At 38.4% G+C, this 22,905-nt stretch overlaps 1 protein-coding gene across 4 annotated transcripts in view; it reads left to right on the plus strand.

Annotated features, from left to right (window-relative positions):
* Positions 1 to 1,803: 1,803 nt before the first annotated feature.
* Positions 1,804 to 22,905, plus strand: part of AKAP11 (A-kinase anchoring protein 11) — a 48,314-nt gene continuing 27,212 nt past the window's right edge. For 2 of the 4 annotated variants that reach the window (XM_033436731.2, XM_033436734.2), the window contains exons 1-6: positions 1,818 to 1,909; positions 8,447 to 8,597; positions 13,757 to 13,866; positions 17,887 to 18,003; positions 20,694 to 20,741; positions 22,193 to 22,327. In XM_033436731.2, coding sequence (XP_033292622.2) covers positions 13,807 to 13,866; positions 17,887 to 18,003; positions 20,694 to 20,741; positions 22,193 to 22,327 — 360 coding nt within the window. In that variant the 5' untranslated portion in view covers positions 1,818 to 1,909; positions 8,447 to 8,597; positions 13,757 to 13,806. Of the gene's footprint in view, positions 1,910 to 8,446; positions 8,598 to 13,756; positions 13,867 to 17,886; positions 18,004 to 20,693; positions 20,742 to 22,192; positions 22,328 to 22,905 lie in introns of all 4 variants that reach the window. The other 2 variants (XR_004485694.2, XM_033436732.2) reach the window with 2 other exon arrangements.

Below are 22,905 nucleotides of genomic sequence, written 5' to 3' on the forward strand. Positions count from 1 at the left end.
GTTATCTGTGTGTTGTAAATGGAGGAAAACAAATCAAAGGTGACTTTCCTTTTGGGCCATTCATTTTCCCAAGTAACAAAATTTCCCATTTATTTCTCCAACTGTAATTAAACAGCAGTAACTGAAGGATATCTAGATGTTCTTAACAAAACAGGCAAACAGAACCAGGACTCTGACCTAATGGATTTTAGAATAGGAATGTCAAGGTCATTGGAAATTAAAAATTTTCAGGAGTCTCTCTTACATAGATTACAAATCTCCTAATCTCCCTGCTTCCTCTGTGGTCTCCTTAAGATCCATTCTCCGCAGCGAAGAGCTTTAAAAAAATTAAACCATAGGTGTCTCTCCCCTATTTAAAACTCTCCAGTGCTTTCCACTGCACTCAGAATAAACTCCCTAATTCCTTTATTGGCTTACAAAGCCCTACAGGATGTAACCAATGCTTGTTTACTTCTCCAAGCACATTTCCAAGCTTATTTCCTCTTACTTTCTCATACCTTCCCCCTCAAACCCTATTTAGGGCCTTTGAATTAGCTGTATCCTTTGCCTGGAATGCTCTTCCCTCTGATATTTGCATGCCTGTTAAGCCAACCACTTCTTAAATGTCTCCTCCTCAAAAGGGTCACCCCATCACAATCACCATCACATCATTCACTGTATTTCCTCTGCACAGAGCTTAACACTAACGACATTTTTCTCCCCCCCCCATAAGCTCCCTAGAACCTAGATTTATCTGTCTTCGAGGCAGCTCAATCAAGAGCCTGGAGGAGTGCCTAACATATGTAGGAGCTCAACAAAAATTTGTTAAATGAAGAAATGAACATACGAATATACCCTTTCTTCCCTGCCCCTTTCTCCCAACCAGGGCAAAACTCATAATGAGGATACACTTAAAAACGTCTTTCTCATCTATCAGGTATTTCCACCCTTGAGGGATAGATGTCTTCGAGGAGACTGCAACATCATTGGATTCGCCCTTCTGATTCTACCTTGTTTCTACATATTAGCTTTTCATCTAGAGCTTGGTTTCTCCGTGACCAATGCTTTTACTTCCCGATTCCGATATCGCGTAACGACGGAAGGGTGAGCACTAGGGCCCGGAGATCCCTTGATGCTAATTGTTGAGGTTAGGATAGGGCAGTTGGCCTGGTGCGCTGTGAGTGATCCTCCCTAGAGATGCTGGGGAGAAGGGGCGGAGCTATCCCAAAGGATGAGCCTTTCTTGGGCCGTCCGATCTGGTGGGGCTGCCGCTATGAGAAGGGCCCCGGGAATCAGAAGAAAGCAAAGCTAGCCTGGGGCGAAGAGGGAGCCCAACTGACCCCAGGCGGTAAAACCAAGGGGACGAAGGAAAGGTGGCAGGGCCTTAAACCAAAACTGCAGAAAGAAAGCCAAGACTTGGATATTTTGCCAGAGGAAATGGTTAAACAGTTTCCAAGGTAACGGACCAGGAAGCGCGCAAGACGTCTGCAGCAGGTTCGAAGGTCAGCCTCGAGTTTAAAGCTCCCCTGGCCCAGAGGATTCTGGCCAATGGAGGGGCAGCTGGGCGTGGTCACATGATGCGCGGGGCGGTCCTGCTAGCTGCCCTGGAGCACGTGGGAAGGTTTTTCCTGTTCCTTTTTTCCTTTTTAAAAAAGCCCACCCACTTTTGCGCGGGCTTTGGCGCGGGGTTCTTCTCGCGAGAGGCGTGCCACCCTCTCGCGTGAGTGAGTGGGAGGCGTGAGGACTAGGAGGTGTTGCGGGCTGGAGTTGCTGCGGCGGAAGCCGGGGGTGGGCAGGCCGCGGGGCGGGGAGGGGGGGGGAGGGCTGGGGGGCCGCTGCGGGAGGGGGCGCCCGCCTGCTCTGCAGCTCGTGCGGCTGGTCGTTGCGGGCCGGTGACATGCCTGTGAGCTGCGGAGGCTGCGGCCCCCAGGTGAGCCGGGCGCGGATCCGCCCGCGGCGTGAGCAGCGCCGTTGGCTGGGGTGGAGGCGGGGTGTAGGGCCGCGGTGGATATAGCGGCCTGGCTCGGGCGCCGCAGCCCCTTCGTCTACCCGCAGTCCCTGCCCGACTTCGGAGCTGCCCCGAGCTGCGCCTTCGTACGGCGGTGGGAGGAGGGCGGGAGGAGCGGGGCGGAGGTAGGAAGCTCGAGGCACCGGGCCGTGGGGGAGGGGTGTCCTCGGGCTGGAGATGGGTCTTCCAGGGGTCCGAGTGTGGCGGCGGAGCAGCGTCCCCCTTGGATGACAAGCTTAGTTTCCATCCCCAGGGTGGTCTTCAGAGCCGGGTCCCCTCCGTGCGTGCTGCTGCGTATGCTTAGTTTGTGTTCGTGGTGCGCGCACAGGAGCATATGGAGGAGGAGGACATTGCACTTTGTCCTCGAACAGCATCCTTCACTGTCAGAACCCTTGAGCCCTGGAACCAGGCACAAACCAAATCTTGTGACAGAAACGGAAAGCGTCCAGCAGTTCCTCGGAGTGTTTTGATTTGGATTTGCTGTCAGATTTTCTTCAGCGCTGTTACATGGCTCAAATGCTGGCCATCAGTGTTCCGAATGGATTGGGTGTACTTACTCTTTTATTCCAGGCACTTAAACTGCTTTATTAAAAAAAGTGTATGTGACCAAAGTATTAAAAACGTTGGTAAAATGACAATGGCAGTAGAACCTAAACCACAGTGGTATGACGTGGTAGCAGTTCTGCTTTCCCTCCTCGGAGACCTTATTAAACTGGAAGTGGTTTAGCTTAAGATGCTAAGGAAATTTCAGGGTGAGAAATACTGCTGAGGTACATACCTAATGGCTTTAGTGCAGATTGTAGTTAAAAATTCTGGTTCTCTTTTCAGCTTTGTAATTATTCAGCCCCTTGCAAAACTCATAAGCTTTCCCTACCTTATTTCCACCTCGTTAAGGATGTTATATTGATTGATACTGATTTTGATATGTCTGGAAATAGAAAATATAGAGTACTCAGAAAATTTAGGGTACTCAGCAATGCAAAGAAGATTTTAATGTGTTATTATTATTTATGATTTTAGGATAAATGGCAGCACAGTTCCTAGCACAATCAGTGTTAGTTAAAATAGTGCCATTTAATGAATCATTTTATATACACAGTCACGTTTTTCAGTTAGTACGCTGGTTATGCATACTTTTTTATGGTCCTTCTGGCAGAACTGACCCAAAGGTTGACAGTGAATTTCACTGTTAGTTGTAGCTGTGACTAACAGTTTATAAGTGATCAGAGAATGTAAGGCAGTCAGAACAAATGGATTCCCAGGCTGAACTGATAGTGATGAGTGTCTGTACCCACATAGCTGCACTACTAATAAGGGCCTAGTGGTTTACCTCCAGGCTAATGATATTTCCCAGCTGTTGAGGATATGGGACTTGCTGAAGTCCCTGAACCACAGTGAGAAATTCTCTGGCTCCTGAACTCCTGGGATAAGTCTAGAAGCTGAAGAAGTCTTCCTTTGCCTTTTGAGGCTGGTAAAAGGATAGTACGTTTAAATTGTCTTTCTTTTTTTAATTAAAAAAAATTCCAGGAACTTAATGTCTGGGAAAGTAAATCAAACCAAATCAGATGATACATTTTAGGTTATTCTTAGGAAAATTTCTAGTTATAAATAGGCAGTGGAGCTGTCTATACTTGGAGAAAATGTGAAAAACTTTAGCAGTGTCTTTTTGAGAATGGGCGAAAGAGACCTGTTATAGAGTTAAGAAGTTCTCTGCCATTTCATCTTGGCAAACTGATTCTCAGGGACAGAAAACCAGAATTTTTTGCTGGTCTTTATCACCGTTTGGCAAGGGTTTCAAGCTTAGGATGTAGATACTTGTTTCATAGTGCCTTTGAAAAGTAATTGAAGTCACTTTGGGAAGGATAAATATTTAGGTAAGCTGAATTATCCTTTTTCTGTTAAGTGGCCTGAATTTTAGTAGTAAAATCAGCCATTCGGAGGAAATGAGGGGTGGGACAGGTCAGGAAAAGATCTAAGCTGGCCTGGGCTTTAGTTAAGGGTGTATAAACTGGTAAAGCAAGGAGACAAAAACACTTTATCAGTTTAAGAACAAACCAAACAGATCTGCCACTCATCTTTATATATACACAAGTTTATTTTATTATAAAATACTAGCATAAAGGCATTTGAAATGTATAGGTTAGAGACTGGACAGAAGAAAAGTTAACATTTTTGGATTAATCTGAGAATGTTTCATGGGGAAAAAAATAAGATAAATGGCATAGAGGCTTGGAATGGATTGGATGTTATGTGAATGAAAATGAGGTACCGTGTAAAAGAGTTTGTGTTTGGGAGTCCAGCAGATCTGTTCATTGGTGTTAGTGGAGCTCTTTTTCTTCATCCCTGATAGGAGAGCTAAAAACCTCAAAGTTACTGTGAAGCACATAGTGACTGCTTACCCAGTGTTTTTTCTTTGACCTCTTCTGATGTCTTGAGATTATTTGGCTGCAAGGAACAGAAACCATTTGAATTAACTTACTTAAAAAGGGCATTTGTCCTGCAGTTGCAGGACTGCCTCTGAAGCCCAGCTCAGCGTCCTGGAAACCAGAACATCTTGAGGCAGTTACTCTGCCAGTTTTTCTCTGGAAACACATGACATAGTCTTGTGTCTCTATGACTCTGTAATGTCTGTTACAGTTTCTTTCAGATTGACTCTCTTTAAAGCTCTTGGTTTCTGCTTCCCCATACCTTTGGTTTGCATGAAACTTTGGTTTGCTGTGGTGACAGCACAAGATATTTTGATTTTGTAGCGTGGTTCTCAACAAATATCTCCATATCTTAATTCTGAAATTTCTGGAGAGATACTTCAGTTGGTCAGGTACCTACCTGTAGTCCAGTTGGCTGAGGGTGGGGGAAGATGGAAATGGGAAAATGGGTGGGGGAGGAGATGTAGGTGTGTCTCACAGTTTGTACTTTTTCAGACTGGGTACTGCAAGTTCTCTAGTGCAGGGGGTGTGAACAAGGGGAGAAAAGGTGGGTACTTCTGGTGTACTTCTAACATCCTGCAGTTTTGAGTTTTTCCCTAGTACTGCGCTAAATTTGCTCTCAGCAGTGATCTCCTTCAGGACAGATTCTCCTAGGTGTGTGAGGGCAAATTATGTAAATGTTTTGTGCCTCAGTTTTCTTATGTGTAAAATGGGTGCAATAACAGCACCTTCTGTTGTGAAAAACATGGCGTGACTGTGACTGAGGGCAAGCTGTGTGGCGGGCACTGTGGCGCGGACTCCTGCAGCGTTTGGAGAAGGAAGGATATCATTCCTGCCCTCAGGAGTTTACAAGTCTACTGCTGACCACGCCATACTTAAAACTTTCTTGACTTCAGTGACACCTAAATTCTGAATCTCTGCCTCACCTGCTTTGACTGCCACTTATTTGTGGTTCTTCGTTTACCTGCCGGGAACCCTTTATCAATCATGGTTGTCCTCTTAGATTCTCTCTTGATCCTCTGTTTTTTCCCTGTCTCTAGGATCAGCTTTCAAGCTCTGGATATGCGGATGATTCCTAGAGTAACATCTCTAGCTCTCACCGCGCCAACTGAATGTATTTTTTAGGTGCCCTTTGGATAGTACCTTGACATAAAATAATGCTGTCTGCCAGTTATTTCTTCTAGCTCCCCAAGCGTGAAACCTCCACACTCTTCCTGTTTTTATGCCTCATGTATTCTGTCGGTTAATAAGTTCTGCACAGGCTTTTAGAATGTCTCCTCTGTGCCGAGCACTGGACCATCTACAAAGCAGATCCGTTCACTCATTCCTGCTGCTGGCAGCTTAGGATAGAGCCTTATTACTATTTGCAAGAGCTGCTTAAATGCTTTTTCAGCCATATACTCTTAAGAGTCGTGGCATCACAGATGTTACTGATAAGGAAAACTGTTCCTGAGTTAAAATTCTGAACATATTTTTTGTTAAAAATAATCTTGTAGGTGGGAGTTATGCATAAGGTTAAGAACATTATTACTCTACCTTCTAGGAAGCATATTCACATTGAAAGCACAGCCTCAATATTTTAGGGTTTTTTTTTTAAAGTTGTGTTTATTGTTGGTATACAGGAAACTATAGAGAAGCAAATATCTTAATAGATAATCAGTTAGGTCACAGTCACATCTTTTTTACATGATTGACTATTGTTTTGAAAGACAAAGTAGTAACTGATAGCTGTGGTATTTTTAGATTTTATAAGTTAAACAGCAGGTCTGTACCCAAGGAAGAAGCTAACATTTCAGTTCCTTCTATATGAGGTACTGTTTTTAAGTGTATTATTTAATTGCATTCTCATAGCCATCCTATGACGATGAGCCTCAGCTTCCTTATCTGCAAAAAAGGGATAGCATCCCCTTCACACCACTGTTTGCTTCTTAGGTCTTATTCTGGTTTGTTTGTGATGGTTGCTCTGGGGTTTACAAGGTAACTTAGCAATATCACTTCTTGTATAGTGTAGGGACAGTATTTTTTCAGTTCCAGCACACCATATGCTATGTGTTATTTTATCATACACTTTACTTCTAAACCCCATATTACATTGTTATTGTCAGTTTAAAGTTGTTCTTTAAGGAATTAAAAAAGGAGAAAATATTTTTTATATTACCCTCATATTGACCCTTTGAGGTATTACCCTTAGTTTAGACCCAAATTTCCATCAGGTATTGTTTTTCTTTTGCCTGTGGAATTTTTTACTTCTTGTTTTAAACAGTGATTCTAGTGATGGTTGGCTGGTGATGAATTCTCACAGCTTCTTTTAGTTCACATTATTTTGCCTTAATTTTTGAAAGATGTTTGGGTATGGATATCTGGGTTGACACTCTTTTTAGATGTTGCTCCATTGTCTTATTTTGTGGTTTGGCATAGTTTCTGATAAGAAATTTGTTGTCTGTCTTTGTTCTTCTGTATGTGATGTGTACTTTTCTGTCTGGTTGCTTTTAAGATTTTTCTCTTTATCACTGGTTTTCAGAAACTTGGTTATGATGTATATGGGTGTGGTCTTCCTCGTGTTTATTTTTCTTAGGGTTTGTTAATCTTCCTTGCATCTATCAGTTTTTGGTTTTCATCAACTTTGGGAAGTTCTGAGCCATTTTGTCTTCATATATTGCCCCCTTGCCCCCCCCCCCACACACACAATTTTTAGGATTCCAGTTATTTACCTTTTACAGTGGGCCATCGATGCTGCTTTGCTTGTTTGTTTTTAAGTTTCTCTGTGCAGCATTTTGGATAGTTTCTATTGCTAGGTCTTTAAATTCACTGAACTTTTCTCTTGCAGTATCTAATCTGTTATTAATTGCATCTGGTATGTATTTTATTTTCATCTCTAGAAGTTCAATTTGAGTGTCTTCCCTCTTCTGTTTCTTTCCTTATCATGATCATGTTTTCCTCTCCCTTCTTAAGTGTATGGAACACATTTGTTTCAATAATATAGTTTTAACATCTTTTCTGTTCATTCCATCATCTCTTTCACTTCTGGATCTGCACTTAGTGACTTATTTCCTCCTGCTTATGGGTCATATTTTTCTCCTCTGCTGTATACCTGATCATTTTTGACTGTGTGCCAGTCACTGAATTTTATGCTGTCGCTCGCTCAGTTTTGTTGTAATCCTTAGGAGTGTTGGGTTTAGTTGGGGTTAATAGGTCGGTCATTTGGAATCTGTTGGGTTGTTTTGAGGCTCGCCTTTAAGCTTTGTTAGGGTGAGTCCAGAACAGCCTTCTGCGTAGTGCTGACTTAGTTCCTCAACTAAAGCAATTCCCTTCTGAGGAGTCCATCCATTACCTGATACATTACAAAGTTTTCCCACTCTGCTTGGTGGGAATGCGGACTGTTCCCAAGCCCTGTCTGGCTCCAGGTGTTGTTTGGCCTACTGCTCTCTAGTCGTTATTTCCCCAACCTCAGCTACTCGGCACAGATCGGCATTCGGTCAGGGACCCTAGGGACGCCCACCTGCAGATCTCTAAAGCTCTCACTCTTTCTGAGCTCTCCCTCCAGTATATCTGCCCTGCAAGTTCTAACCACCTTGGCCTTCCCAAACTACGACCTCTGTTTCTGCAGCTCGGTGAGACTGCAGACTGCTTAGCTTTCCTCTCCTTGTGTTGTGACCTGGAAGTGTTTCTCTTCTCTCAGGGATCATAGTCTTGCGTTGTCTCTCGTCTGATGTTTGAAAAGCAATGTTTCATATATTTTGCCCTGTTTAGTTATATTCAACAGAATATTTTTAACACTTGGACATTTGGGATTTGGCCAAAATATGTACTTGGAGCATTTATTATAAATGTTATAAAAGTAGAAATTATTGGAAACTTTTAATTATATTTTCACAAATAATTCATTAAATGTAGAAGTGTCCATTCCAACATTTAAAGGTCAGCTTTGCTCTTTAAAAATAATTGCTTTTTATTTATTCAGCGGACGTTTGAATGCTTACTGTGCTAGAATACAAATACAATAACAAACACTTGTCTTCAAAACTCACAAAAGGAGGGAAGCATGCAAACAATGGCATCAAAGGAATAAAGGACAAACCACTGTGGGGACATAAAGGAGGTGGCTACTTGTTCCGGCAAGGAGGGATACAGGAGATGAGCCAAGTGTTCTCAAGAAGGGAGGTCCTTGAACTGATGTGTGAAGAGTAAGTAGCAGTTCAGCTGATGGAGGAGAGGGTACATCTGAGGGAAGTTTAGGAGGATGATGGGTTAGAGTTTGGTTATTGACTAGATGTGATAGTCAGTAGTGACTGAGGGAAAGACCTACTGGCTTGACTGGTTTACTGGGTGTTACTGATACAGAGAAAACAGGAGGAGATTGTTTAGAGAGGAAAGTTTTATTCAGTTTTTGAACATGCTAATTTTGGAGTAACTGGGATATTTACTTGGAAGTATCTAATAAAAATTGGGTATAAGGAACTGAAACTCAGGTGCAAGAACTGAACTGGAGATATATGTTGGGGAGTTATTTGCATAGTTAAACCAGAGGTAGAAATAAAATATCCTTGGAAGACTAAATAAAATGAGTACCAAAGAGGAGGTTAGAATTATTAGTCATTGAGTAACGAGTTATGAAATAATTTTGGAAGGAGACTAATGTAATGGCTAAAGAGATAGATAGACAGCTGTTTCTCAGTCAGAAACCACATAGGGTACTTGTAAAAGATACAGATTTCTGGGTTCCATGTAGACTTCCTGAATTCAGATCTTGTTGGAGGGAGGTAATAGATTTAAGCTGATCCGTACAGGTACTGAAGTCAGAGAACTAGTGCAGGAGGAGGAGGGTCAAAATAGGACAGTATTGTCGATAGAGGGCTAGGAAGGAATTTCAGAGAGTCCTTGGCTCTGTTAACTCATGGTAAAAAAAAGATCAAGAAATATATGATGCTGACCTGAATACTTAGGCCAGAGGAGAGGAGAGGAAAGACTTTGGAAATATTTTTCTTATTATAAAAGAATTTATGCACATCTAGAAACACATAATTGCATCTACCCAGATAAAGCCAATGTTTATACCCATCTAGTGTATGTTCTCTTTTATATTGCATGTATTATATAAATGCACACATGTAGTCATAGAGGTTTTACACAAAATGGGATAATGTGAACATGCTGGAACCTGCCTTATTTTATTTAATAATCTATCATCTTTCCATATTATAGGTATTTGACATTTTATGACGTTAAAAAAAATCCTAGTTGTCACAAGTGGCCACTATCATGAGTTTAGTCTATATCTATCATAGTATTTCCTGGGCCTGTACAAACACACACATGAGTGTCATTGTGTGTGTATATAATTTTAAAAATAAAAAATCTCAAGTAGAGAGCACACTATTTACATTGTCCTGTAACTTGCTTTTTCCCTTAATATATTGTGGACATGCTGTCACATCAGTATGTGTTGCTCTCTTTCCAACAGCTGGGTAATAGTCATATGAAAGTATTATAATTTATTTGAATTGATGGGCTTCTAGGTTATCTTTAGCTTTTCAGCCTTTTTTGTTTTCGTGAATGTTCTTTCACATATATCTTTGTGAATTTTGTGCAAGTACACATGTAGGATAAATTTTCAGAAGTGAAATCGCAGGATCAAAGGGGTAGGTGTAATATATTCAAAGTGTCCAATACCTGTTTACTGTTTATAATTGTTTCTCTACCTTTCATTTGTTTTCTTTTACATTCTGTGATATTTCTTAAAACTTTCTTGGTTGTAATATCTATTCTGCTTTTTTGCTGCTTCTCAGGGGATTTCATTTATTTTATGGTGGTGTTTTTATATCCTGTGGCTTTCCTGAGCTCCAGCAGCTTACTTTTCAGTTGTCTGCGTTGCCCATCTGTACTTTGCCTCTGATCTGCTTTTTAAAAAATTATCCAGGTTCACTTTAATTTATTTGACTCTAGGGAAACACCCTTAGTTATTCCCTATTTAGGACTCTTGTTTACTCACCAAGAATGGGACACAAAACAAAAAAGCATTAAGTGAAAAGTTTATTATTGTAACATAAAGGTGTTCCAAGGGAAAATACTGTATTTTTGCTCCATTTGTGAAATCTGTCTAAAACTACATTCTCTCTAATTATAAAAGATGGTGAGGGAACCCTACTGTGTTACTTTCTCCCCCCATCTGCCTTTATATCTTTTCAAAGATGATTTTTGTTTCTTTGCTTTTCAGAAGTATGAGTCATGTCATCTCATGCTGGATTCACTTTTATGGACTGTTGCGTAGATATTCTCTCATAGGTTTTTTTTCTTTGTGAGGTTAATATTTTACTTATGTTTTAAGTTGAACACAAAGCTATGGAGTAGGATTCAGTAAGTGTATTTTTCTTCAATGAGTGAAGCGAGTGTAAACGTGGAATTAAATTTAGTTTCTTTTTTATTAATATAAAGTCTGAGGTACTATTCTAAAAACAGATAATGTGAGTTTCGGGTGGCATGAGTATATTTGTCTGGAGTGTTTTTCTTTCTTTAGTATATCTCTTATGTGGTTTTTTGTTTTGTTTTGTTTTTAAATGATTCTTCATAGGTCCATACTGGATTCTTCAGTACTCAGCTTTGAAAAGGGTGTTCTATTTAGGTCGGCTGTTCAGGATATTGCAGGTAATGAACTGGGGTAGCTTGAGGTGTCAGATCCGGGATGTTGTATCAGAGCCCCCTGATCTTCCCCTACTTCCGTGTGACTGTTTCTTCCCTCAGGGGCTTGGCCTGTTGCACCTCCACCTTCAGGTGAGGTAATGGGTCAGTAGTTTCTTGCCTGGTGAAGCCTCCAGTGAGTTCGAGTTTAATCTTTGCTCTTGTTGACTTTAGTCAGCAGCTGCAAAGGTCATTGCTGTCTCATCTCTTTACCCAACACCGCCCTCTCTGCAAGGTTAGGGGTCTGAGAAAGTAAAGATGCTCTGTGTGCTGGTCCTCTGTCCTTCCAAGTTGTGTGTAATGGCTGCCCTTCTGGCATTGTGGGAATGCACTCTAGGTAATTCAGTCTCTCTCCTGTTTCTGGCATCTAGAGTGCTTCTTTATTTCCCTCTATTACGAAATGTGGTGAACAGCTTTTCAAGCCTATATACACTATAGAGAAGAGGGTAAGAGCCTGGGTGCTAGAATTTGAAGGTTTGGATTTGCATCTCAGCCCTCTACTGCTTACTGTGTGGGCCTGGTGAATTGTTAACCCCTTCCTCTTGCCTCTGTTTTTCTCATGGTAGAACTGGAGTACTGCTCTGCCAGTCCTAAGGATTAAATGAGATGTGCAAGGAAATCTCTTAGCACAGCAACTGGTGCATTATAAACTCTCCTTAGAACCCTCGCTGCTCCAGGAGCATCAGTTCCTTTGATGAATTCCCAGAAATAGAACGGTTGTGTCATAGGATAGGAATATTTTCAGGGTTCTGACATGCAGTACAAAATTGCCCTCCAGAAAGGTGGTGCCGGTTTACTCAGGAGATGAATCTGAGTGTTTCACTTTGCTGGCACCCTTGTGTTGGCCTATATATTTTATATGTTTTATGTGAAGTTTGAGGCAAGTCCACTTGCCCCTGAGGGTTTTTGGCAGCTGAAAAAAAAAGGAGAGTGACTTGGCCTGGGACAAAGAAAAGAATTATTTTCTTGCCTTGGTTACATAGACCTGTGTATTTACACCTTGTTTTGAGAATTTTGGTCCTTTTGATCATTTTGGTCCGTAAGTAAATATTTAATTTTTCTCTTACCTATGTTTTATGGTTTCCCAAGTGCCTCCCCTAAATTTTCCATTTGATTCTTACAATAAACTTGTCCAGTAAGTAGGGTAATATACATCGAGGTAATATACATCATACACACCTATGTAATATACATGGAGGAAACAGATGCAGAGATATTGCAATTTACCTAGAGGAAACAAAGCTAATGAGAGGTACAACAGGGACACAAGTGCTACTTTTCTGCATCCTGGTGTATGGTTCTTTATCTTGTGCTATCGGGACCTCCCTTGCCTTTCTGACAATTTTGCTGCAATTCCAGTCATTAATCAAATTTTATTGTTAAAGAGACCACTAGGATTTTTCTTAGTTCAGAATAGAATAGGAATTTTTTGTGTAAAAAATAGAATTCTTTGTGAAAAATCAGAATATAGAAATCTCTAAAGGGAGGTGCATGTGTGTGCCTGCCTGCACACACACTTAGTTTTATCTCTGTTGTGGAAGAATATAAAATTAGAACTCCACTAAAATTTAGGTGTTTTTTTTTTTCAGTTCTGCAGGGGACTAGGTTGTGGTTTTGCCTATAAATGTCTTCATAGTATAAATTGATATTAAGTAAATGTCTTGAAAACCTCAACTAGGTAATTCTTGAGAAGACCAGTTTGATTGAAACTAATTAGCCATTTCTCAAATCTTTATTGATTCAATTTTTTTAGTGTTTAGTGATTTAGTATTCAGTTCTCACTCCTGCCCTTTACGGTAATAAAACATTTTCCTTGTAAGACTCTGATCCAAATGGGCTATATTTGCCTTGTTCTCCTCCGTATCTATAGCATGTAGTGCAAGTAGATTTTGAATGAAGGGACAAGTTACTGTGGTCAAATGTGGATATTGAGTGGTTAATGCCCAGGTTGATTTAAGCTCTAAAAGGTATTTCATTAAAGCATTGATAAAAAGCTGAGACTTAGTTTCAGAGTTTCTCCCAAGGAGGATGTGTATGTGTGTGTGTATAAACACATGTCTGTGCATGTGTTTTAAATACTACAGTATTAATCATTTAACTTGGATGTTTTTGAACTCTCATCATTGGTATGCTGTTGAGATTCCTATATAAGGGCTTTGTTTTTATCTGATTTTATTTGATATGTACAGATTTCGTATTCTCATTTGTTTATTATTAAACCTTTCTGCCCAAGAAATAAGAATGTTTAGAGCATTCACAGTTGCTGTAGGGATAGAGTGACTTTTAGGAGGCAAGAAGGCTGAGATTCTTTTTGTGACGTTCTCTGCTTTAGATTTTTAAAAGGCTTTTGAAATATTTCTTATTGAGGCTTTCAAATATTTTCTTATTTGTAATAAAAAAGGGCAGTGAGATTGACTAGATAAGGATAAACTAGTTTATAATCATTTTGAACCTAAAAAGATTTTTGTAATAATTTGGTATCTCGTTAAGGTGCCAATATTCGTATTTTTCAAATATTCATGTTGGATTGCTTAATAAATTTTTACGTCTCAGAATTCTTATTTTTTTTTTTTGTAAATGACTGACTTTAAAGAAGTTAGCACAAAATGCTTGCTTGAATCACTAAGATCAATAAAATAGTTATTTTCTTTTAATATTTTTTCTTTAGGTCTTTTGTGGACTAACTCTTCACTGATTACCTACAACAGCAATATAGTTATGGCGACCTTCCAGACTTTCAGAAACAGTCACATGAAAACTAGAGCATCTGTCAGAAAAGTAAGTTCACTGTATTGGATTCCTTTTAGTGATAGTTTTAATAAAAATGTTGATCAGTTTTTTTGAAGTCGAAGTCTTGTTAAGCAGCTATGCTATGGTATATTCTTGTTTTTAAAATGAATCTTATTATTAAAGTGAATAATGATAAAATACTGCAAAGATTGGCATATATGAAAATAGTGATATGAAATCATGAAGACAATGAACTTTATTTCCCAAAGATCACATCTCCCTATTTCTTCTCAGCCGATAGTTTCCTCTCTTCTTTTTAGCAATATAAGCATCAGGTGTGACGTTTCTTATACATCTTTAGCTTTACCCCAAAATATTACCATCCATTCATTCACTCAGCAAATATAATATAAATTTGACTGCTGCTTATGCGCCAGGCCCCATGTTAGGTATTGGCTGGATAATCAGTAGTGAGCAAATTAAATGTGATTCCTGATCATCTCTGCTTTCTAGTCTGAGGAAGAGCCCTCTCTCTTTTCCTCCCTTGAGACGATTTGGTTACCCTTTCATTTCTTGACATTTTTGTCTTTGCTAAAACTGTGTGTGGGGGGGTGTTACTTAAAGGCAGAAAGGAAGGATGAATACTGGGGGATGGTCAGCAGGCTTGGTGAACCCTTTTTTTAGCTTCATCTTCTGCATTATATGACACTCTTGACAAGTCCTTACATGTTAAGATGGCGTTTGACTTCTTTCGTTACAGCTTCTTTCTTTTCTTCTCTCTTACGATAACACTTGTCTCCTTTGCACATCTTCTTTCCAGCTTCTAATTGTTAGTGTTCTTGTAAGCTGCTAGGCCTGCCTTTTCATTTATTTCCTCATTTCTTCAGAGATCTGAGAAATGTTTGGATTTGACTGCTAACTGGAAGAGAGTGGTTGTCAAATCGAAAGGTGCCGGCGGAGTTGGAAAACAGAAAGTAAACTTATTTTGGAACAGTGTAGTAATTACACTTTTAAGTAGTATGCCCCATGTGTTTTCCAGGTACCTTTAAACTTAGTAGGTCCCCTTTTTAATTTGAAAAAAGTACAATAAAAACCATTTTCTCTATTTCTTCTTTCTGTAAGCTAGAGTATATTGTGACTTTTTTTCAGATTAGCAATTGGACCCGTAGCTTTAAATTAATATTTAAATTGTACTGATTGCTTTAAATTAATAATTAGAACTAAGAAATATATATATACAAAATATAGTAGTGAGCTAGTGATCTTGTTCTTCAGACATTATACTACCTACCTACCTATTTGACTTGAATTTACCAATATATTCCTGAGATAAGGAATTAGGCTGCAGCTGAAACTTTATGCTATTAATTTCATGTCTTTTTTATTCAGACCATTATTTATCTTAGGCCCATGATAAAGATTTGGTTTGAATTCACTTGAATACTTGGAAACCCTTTTAGATAAAAATACATGAGTGTAAATATTATACACTGTTGATGTGTGTGTGTGTTATGCACGGCCTCATAATTCTTTGATTGCTTCCTTGCTTTCTAGGACAAAATTGACCCAGTTTCACTTTCTACTTTACCTTCCTCGGACCTAGAAGGGGCTATTTCTCCAAAGAACCCCTGAATAGTATTTAGAAATCAAGATCTGCCCTTTGTTCCTTCACTGTCATGAGTTTATAATGATTGCTCATGTTCAGATTTCACATTTCATATTTTTTCCTTTTTTCAGTTCATGTTCATATCTTAGCCTGAAAACTTCCACTCATTAATGAATCACTTCAACTTTTGAATATTCAGATATTGGGGGAATGAACAGTGCAATAAACACCACATATACTCTTCACTTAGATTCACTCTCTGTTAACATTTTGCCACACCCATTCTGTGTGTGTACATATATACACACTTCCCTTTTGAAACCAAATGAGAGTAGGCTACAGACATTATTTTACTTCTCTTCTTAATATATCAGCATGTGTCTCTTAAGAACATCATTATTACCACCCCTCAGGAAATCGTTAATTCAGTAACACTGTCTAACATGCAATCCATGCACAGATTTCCCCAGTTGTCTCAAATATCCTTGTTACTTTTTCCTTGTCTCTCATCTAAGATCTAAGCGAGGTTGACACTCTGTGTTTGGGTATTGTGTTTCTTTGGTCTCCCCCAGTCTGCTCCAGTTCAATGGTCTAGATTCTTTTCTTATGATGGCAAATCTTTGGAAGAGTCTGTACCAGTTATCTTGTAGAACATTCCCATATTCTGAGTTCATTTGTTTTTCCCTGTGGTTCGGTTCAGCAGGAACACCTCAAAGATGATGTCATGGTCATTCCACTCTGTCAGATTAGGCGGTGCATATTGTTAGTGCCAGGCTTGACCAGGTAGATAAGTTGTAACCACCAGATATCTCCAATCTAAAGACACATAATCCCTTTGTAATTAACACTACTAATAAATAATCTGTAAGGTGATGTTGCAAAACAGTGTATCTTGTTCCCCAATAGCTTTTAACCCAGTGGATTAGGGTAATGGGTGATCCTTTCCTAAGTCAGTAATTACATTGGAGGGAGTTACAAACGGAATTTTTAAATTTTGTCATTCTGTTCATATCTGTTAGCCAGCATTCTAATGTAAAGTAGCGCACTCCCCCAATCCCCACCCTTTTTATCTGTCTCTTTTAATGGACTTGTAGTTTTTTTTTTTAATTCAGTTGTTATACTCCATTATCATTTTTATTTTTTGATGCTCAGATTATCCCAAATTTGGCCAATGGGAATTCCTTCAAGTTGGCTTCTGTGTTCTTTTGAAATAACCCAGTTAATCTGCATGTCCTTGCATTCTTTCACAATAAGATGTCCCAGCCACACTTCATACATTTCTGCCTCAGACCTGGAACCAGCCATTCTGTCAAGGGGGATCTAGTTCTTTTAATTGGTGAATGGTATTTAGAAATGCTCATTGCTGCTGAGGGTCATTGCTTCTATGGTGTATCAATGGGAAAAGGTAGGACATTATCTAAAGAATCTTGAGTTCATATTGAAAGTTCAAATTTAACATTGCATTTTTTCTTAATTCTTTGATTTCATATTTGTATCCCTTCTCTTGGATAAGATTTCCACTCATTTTTAATTTATTAAAATTAGCGAACATTTATTGAGTTCATCTTGTATGTGAGGCACTGAAATCTGGGGAAATAAATAGAGTAAAAGACAATCTCTGACCTCAGTAATTTGGTTTAATGGGTAAGAAAGACAGATATATGAAAGCAGTTATTATAATATGTTGTGATCTAGGTTAAATGATCTTCATGTGCAAACAGTACAGTAGGAACTTAAGAGATTTATTATGACTAAGGGGTGGGAAAATCTTCACAGGTCTTGGGATGGGTAGGATTTCTACAGGGGAACATTGGGGAGTAAGGACATTGCTGATAGAAGAGCAGATCAACAAATCAGAAGGTAGAGAGAAATTAATGTTCTGTTTATGTCCAAATTTAATACCCATTTTTTAATGTAACTTTTTCCTCCTTCTGTTTCTTTGCACTTGTGACATCTTTCTCTTTCCAATCTGGAATGCCTTCCTTCATTTCATCATACAGCTGCTTTAAGACCCCTGAAAAGCTGTGTTTTGAGTTACCATATCTTTCTTTTTTTCCATCTCCAACTTTGTTATGAGAGTCATCACGTTGTTAGCATACCTTACTGTTAGCTTTCACATCATCTCCTTATATAAATTGTTGCTCCTGTTTTCCCAATGACTTGGAAATCAGTTATGTGATCTGTTAGGTTTTAGTGCAGGGTGAGTGTGAGAGAACCTGGCTGAGGACCTCGTGGTCTCCAATAGGTTGAGTGACTGGGCTGTGGTATGTGTGTGTTGAACATGTGGAACTCTACTTTAGCCTTTTGTTCTTTCTTCTCTCAGCTGAGTTGAGTTCTGTTACATCTGTTACATATACAGTGAATATCCATTGGAAAGTTAGTGACTCTTCATTTAATCCATCACCAGGATTTTTTTACCTTGTCTTAGAATTAAGTAAATTAAGAATATCTTTTATTTTCAGAGCTTCAGTGAAGATGTGTTCCAGTCCGTAAAGTCTTTATTGCAGAGTGAGAAGGAGCTATGCAGTGTATCAGCAGAGGACTGTTTAAAGCAGGATGAACATGCCAGTTTGACTGAGGTTTGACAGATTACACTAACCTTTTCCTAATACAGCACAATGTATTTTCATGTAGTTTTGTAGAACTGCATGGTCTATTTTTAGAATGCCTAAAATCTCTGCACATTAATACATGTGTGAGAAGTACCTGTTCTAAATATTAAATACCTGCTAACATTAGTGTATTATAATGAGCACATTTAATTCAGTGCACAGGCATTACCGACCACTCATCAGACACACAGCACTATATTAGATGATTTCTGCTATGTTCAGTAATTGGGACTTTCATACTAAAATTTTCTATTCTGAAACAAAATGTATACTTATTTCTTATATTCATTTATTGGGTTATTGTTTTCTTGCTTGTTTAAATTCAGTGCCTTGGTTCAAAATGAAAAAGTAGTGGTACGTTTATTTTGAAATTAAGATATTTACCACTTAAGGATATGATAGACTACTTGCTCATCTGTTTCTCTGTTGCATCAGCGTTTCCAGCCTTTGTTTGCATTTATTACTATAAAAAGGAGTAAAGTTTTTTCAACAATATTGCCATAGTCCATTAATACATTTATGTTACCAAAGAAGAGAGATAGGGTATTGGGCCATTGAAGCTCAAAACCAATAAATATGTGAATTACAAAATTTTTTTGAAATCAGGGTTCTAATAAAAAATCTTGATTATTATTTTTGGGAATGATTTTCTTTCATATTCCTTGAGAAACTGTATTTGAAATAGTTCTATAGGATGGTGAGCACACCTTTCAGACCCTGTAATGGTCTCTGACCTGTGCCTCTTTTTGTATCAGCTCAGTGCTGTGGCACTGGCTGTTCTCCTCTTTTTTAGCCTTTTTTACTTTATTTTAGTAAAGCCAAGACACTCCTAATATCCTCAGCTGTTGCCAAGCGTGACAAGTCTTCTGTGTCCTCTGCCCTCAAACAGTTTTCCAGCCGTCTCTCTCTAGTTGCTTACACAGTGCCCCTCTGAGCCCACATTCCTTAATCAATGGGAAATTCAGACTTCTGCTGGCACCTTCAAAACCCTATGCCAGCTTATCTTCTCTTTTGTATTCAGTAAAAGGAAACTTGAAAGAACAGAAGGATTTTCTCATTTTAGGCTATAGATATCTCCAAGTATCTTTTTGAAGAAAGGAAGGAAACTTGTTATTTGAGTGTCTCTTTGTTATCGAGTGCCTATGATGTGCTGCTAGGCACTTTCCTTCACATTATCTAATTAATCCTCACAACTGGGGGAGAGGAGGTGTGTTACCTTAAGTTTTATAGGTGAGGGGACAGCTCCTGCAGGTTAATAACTTACCTAGGCACCTGGAAATTAACTGTAACGTTTCTGTGAAGTGGTACCCATAATTAATGAGAATAAAGATTCTGGAATAATCTAAGATTCTGACTTGCTTTTTAATTATCAGAAAGAGATCAAAAGTATATTGAGTGTTGCTTTGTATTTCAACTATGCTGTTTTCCATTAATTCTTGAGAAGTGATTATCCATATTGCTGCCATTTAAATGCTTCATATTTTTAGTCACAGTACTTGCTTAGTAGACAGTTTACTAGTCTATCTTCAAGTGGCCAGAATTTCTCCTTATGATGTCAAAGACATAAAGGGAATATAAATTTTTAAAATAATACTTTTTCAGGTTATAAAAGTGTACATCATCTATATAGAAAAATAAGAAATACTGAAAGCATAAGAAAGAAAATGACTGTCATTAATCCTGTGAATTAAGAAAGAAAACGCCATGGGGGAAAAGAGTAGAGAAAAATAAGATCACTTATAATTCCATCACTGAGAGTTAATCACTGCTTATAAGTTGGTATATTATCGTCCAGTATTATTTTTCCATGCATATGTTTTTAAAAATAAGATTGAAATTGTGTGCATAGTCCGTATCATATTTCTGTAACTTGTCCTTTTTACTTAATAATGTGACATTTCCTCAGGCCATTAGATTTTCTTCAGTAATTTAATTTACATAAAATTTTGCAGAGAAATCTCTGTGTAAAGGCATTGAAGGAAAAAAGTGATGATATCCCAAAGAGTCAATCAGGAGGTAGCCTTGGGGTTGCCCAGGGAAGGCGTCTCTGAGGAGGCGACATTCAGGTTGGAACTTAAAGAATGAGGAGGAGCTAGGCATGTAAACATCCAAGGAATAGAGATCCGGGTTGAAAGGGCACCACTCTGAAGCCCCTAGGCAAGAATGTCCTGGCGTGTTCTGGACCCAGAAAGGGGCCCATGTGTATGAATGAAAGTGAGGGAAAGTTGAAGGCACCAGCTAAGCCAGAGCCTTGGGCCCTGTATTAGGACTTTGCACTGAGAAGCCTGGAAAGGTTTCGGCAGGGAAATGACAGGATAATTCCTGGGGCAGGTGGGAGAGGATTGGAGGTGCACAGGTGAGAAGTGGCATCAGGGGCTACAGAGAGAAGTGGGCACATGTGAGAGACGTTTGGGGACTAGAATTGGTTGAACTGGCCAATGAAGTGGCTGTGGGGGAGGTTGAGGAGCCTCAATTCTGGAGCCAAATGTTTGGTGAAAACACTTTGTGATCATCTTTGAAAAAATTAGTCATCCTGTTCACAACAGCAGCATTTTAATGCTTTGTGTGCTTTTTTTTTCTGTTTCTCAGCTCTGTCAACCATCTAATTGAGATAAGACTTTAAAATTTTAATGGATCTTTATTCCTTTTTTATTCAGGTCACATTTCTAGGTTTTAATGAAGAAACAGATGCTGCTCATATACAGGTATGGTCGATTTATTGAACTGGAAAGGGCCCTGAGAGATAATGTGGAACAAATTTTAAGAGCATGGAAAATTTGCCTTATTAGCCCCAAATTTACATTAAACCCTTCTGTTTTCATTCCTATTTAAAGTTAAAAGATGACATTTTGAGATCAATTTTTGAATGTGCCTTGGACATTTTCACTTTCAGTGTTTTCACCGAGCGTTCTTGTTATGACAGAAAGCAGTTTTAGGTTAAGAGACCACAAAAGTCACTTATCTGAGAAGGTTGCAAACCACAGGCTGACGTTTTCTCCATTGTCATAATGTGGAATGAAAGATTTATTTTTTTATTTTGATGTTTTTATAATCTAGCTCCAACAGTCATATTCTTACGTTTTTAATTGAGATAGAGTTAAATTTAAAAGATAAATTTGTAAAAAGTTGTGATTAACCAGTGTAAAAATTTTAGCCTGTTTGATTTAGGCAGGTATTTATAAAGGGACTGACAGTTGAGATTAGGATCAGCAAAGGAAAGCTTCACAGTTACGTGAAGAGGAGTTGAAGCTCATGTAGATGTGGTAGGCGTACTTTTTTTCACCTCGTACCGCTTCTTAAAATTTGTGATTGCTGTGCTCCCTTTTGTGGCAGTAAAGCATCTCCTAGTAGAAGAAGCAACACTGCATTATTTATAAAGACAATGCATATCAGGTGATGACGAATGAAAACTCTGCTGTGTGTCTTGATTGTGCTCTTGCCTGAAAGAAATAGTTTAGACAGAAGGCACAAGAGAAGATACAGTCCCGAGAACGTAAGGCTGAAAGAAGTATCCAGAATATTTCTTTCATACTCTACTTCCTCTTTAAGAATTACTGATAAAACCAGGAAAATACTCTGTGAAGGGTCAAAGATGTTAATAATTCTTTTCACTGGGCAAAACAGTTACATAAGAAGGGCAAATGAGAAGAAAAACAAAGGCAGTTCCTTTTCCTTTACATCTTCATAAAATTTTCAGTAAAGTCTGATATAATACCTTAGAGAGGAAAGGCAGAAAAATAGACTTGGATTTTATAAATATGTAACTTAAGCTCCAAGGAAGTATATTCTATAGGCAAGAATCCCATTTGAAAAATTCCATGGTTAAACTTTAGGACTTCAGGTTGACATTTGCAGCTAAAAACTATTAAATGCCTAAATTGTCGTGGATGTGTGAGATAACCATGTAAAATTTTGTTATAGCTTGGTATCATTATGTTTAAAAGGCTACAGAAATAGTCATTTAAAAATATTTTAGTACATTTTATTTTTGAGTTTTTAAAAAATTGTGGCCAGTAAACTGCGTATGTTAACTATTATGAAGTGGAAGATGTATTAACCAGTAGACCTTATGATTTTTTTGTCAGGCCGCGTTATAGGGACTTTAACAAAAGTGTTAGGCTGCGGTGTTATTTATTGTGTTATTGCTTTAAATTAGGATTCGGCTGCAGTTTCTTTGGAACTCCCAGATCTTCTGAATTCACTGCACTTCTGCAGTCTAAATGAAAATGAAATTATTTGTATGAAGGATATAAATAAATCATCAGATATAAACACTGGTCCTCTAAACCAGGTAACTTTTATATATTATTTCTAATGAGTTTTTGTTGGCAAATTTTACAGTGACATTTGATTTAGTGTATTAAACTTTTAAATGCTTGGGTGAAGTTTCTTTTTGTTTAATGCCATCTCAAGGAAATATGATTCATAAGAAATCTAACTCAAGAAGCTTTGAAATCACTGAAGGGTAAAATAATTTTGGTCATAGCTTTAAATTAGATTTTCCATGTGTGAAGCTCTGTAAGTGGTATGCAAGTACATACTAATTTTTTTCCTAAAATTTGATTTCTGGATTTCTTGAACTGCTACCTGTGTATAAGTCATAGGAATTTTTCCCTCTTATTTCCAGTTTCAAATTTGTAAATATTGTGCTGTATGTTTTAGAGAACATACTTTAACTCATTTTCTTGTTTAAAAAATTCCATGTAAAATGGATATCTGAAGATATGTTCTTTGTTTATAAACAAAAATGTCATCATTTCCGAGAGGTCATTAGTTTTGTGACATTGAGCTTTTAGTTCTTTATTAAGTGTTAACTTTGTTGTTAATACCTCAAAGAAAAATGAATTGCATGTTTTCCCTCCTGAAAAT

This window comes from Orcinus orca, chromosome 18 (genome assembly GCF_937001465.1).
Source record: "Orcinus orca chromosome 18, mOrcOrc1.1, whole genome shotgun sequence".
NCBI lineage: Eukaryota > Metazoa > Chordata > Mammalia > Artiodactyla > Delphinidae > Orcinus > Orcinus orca.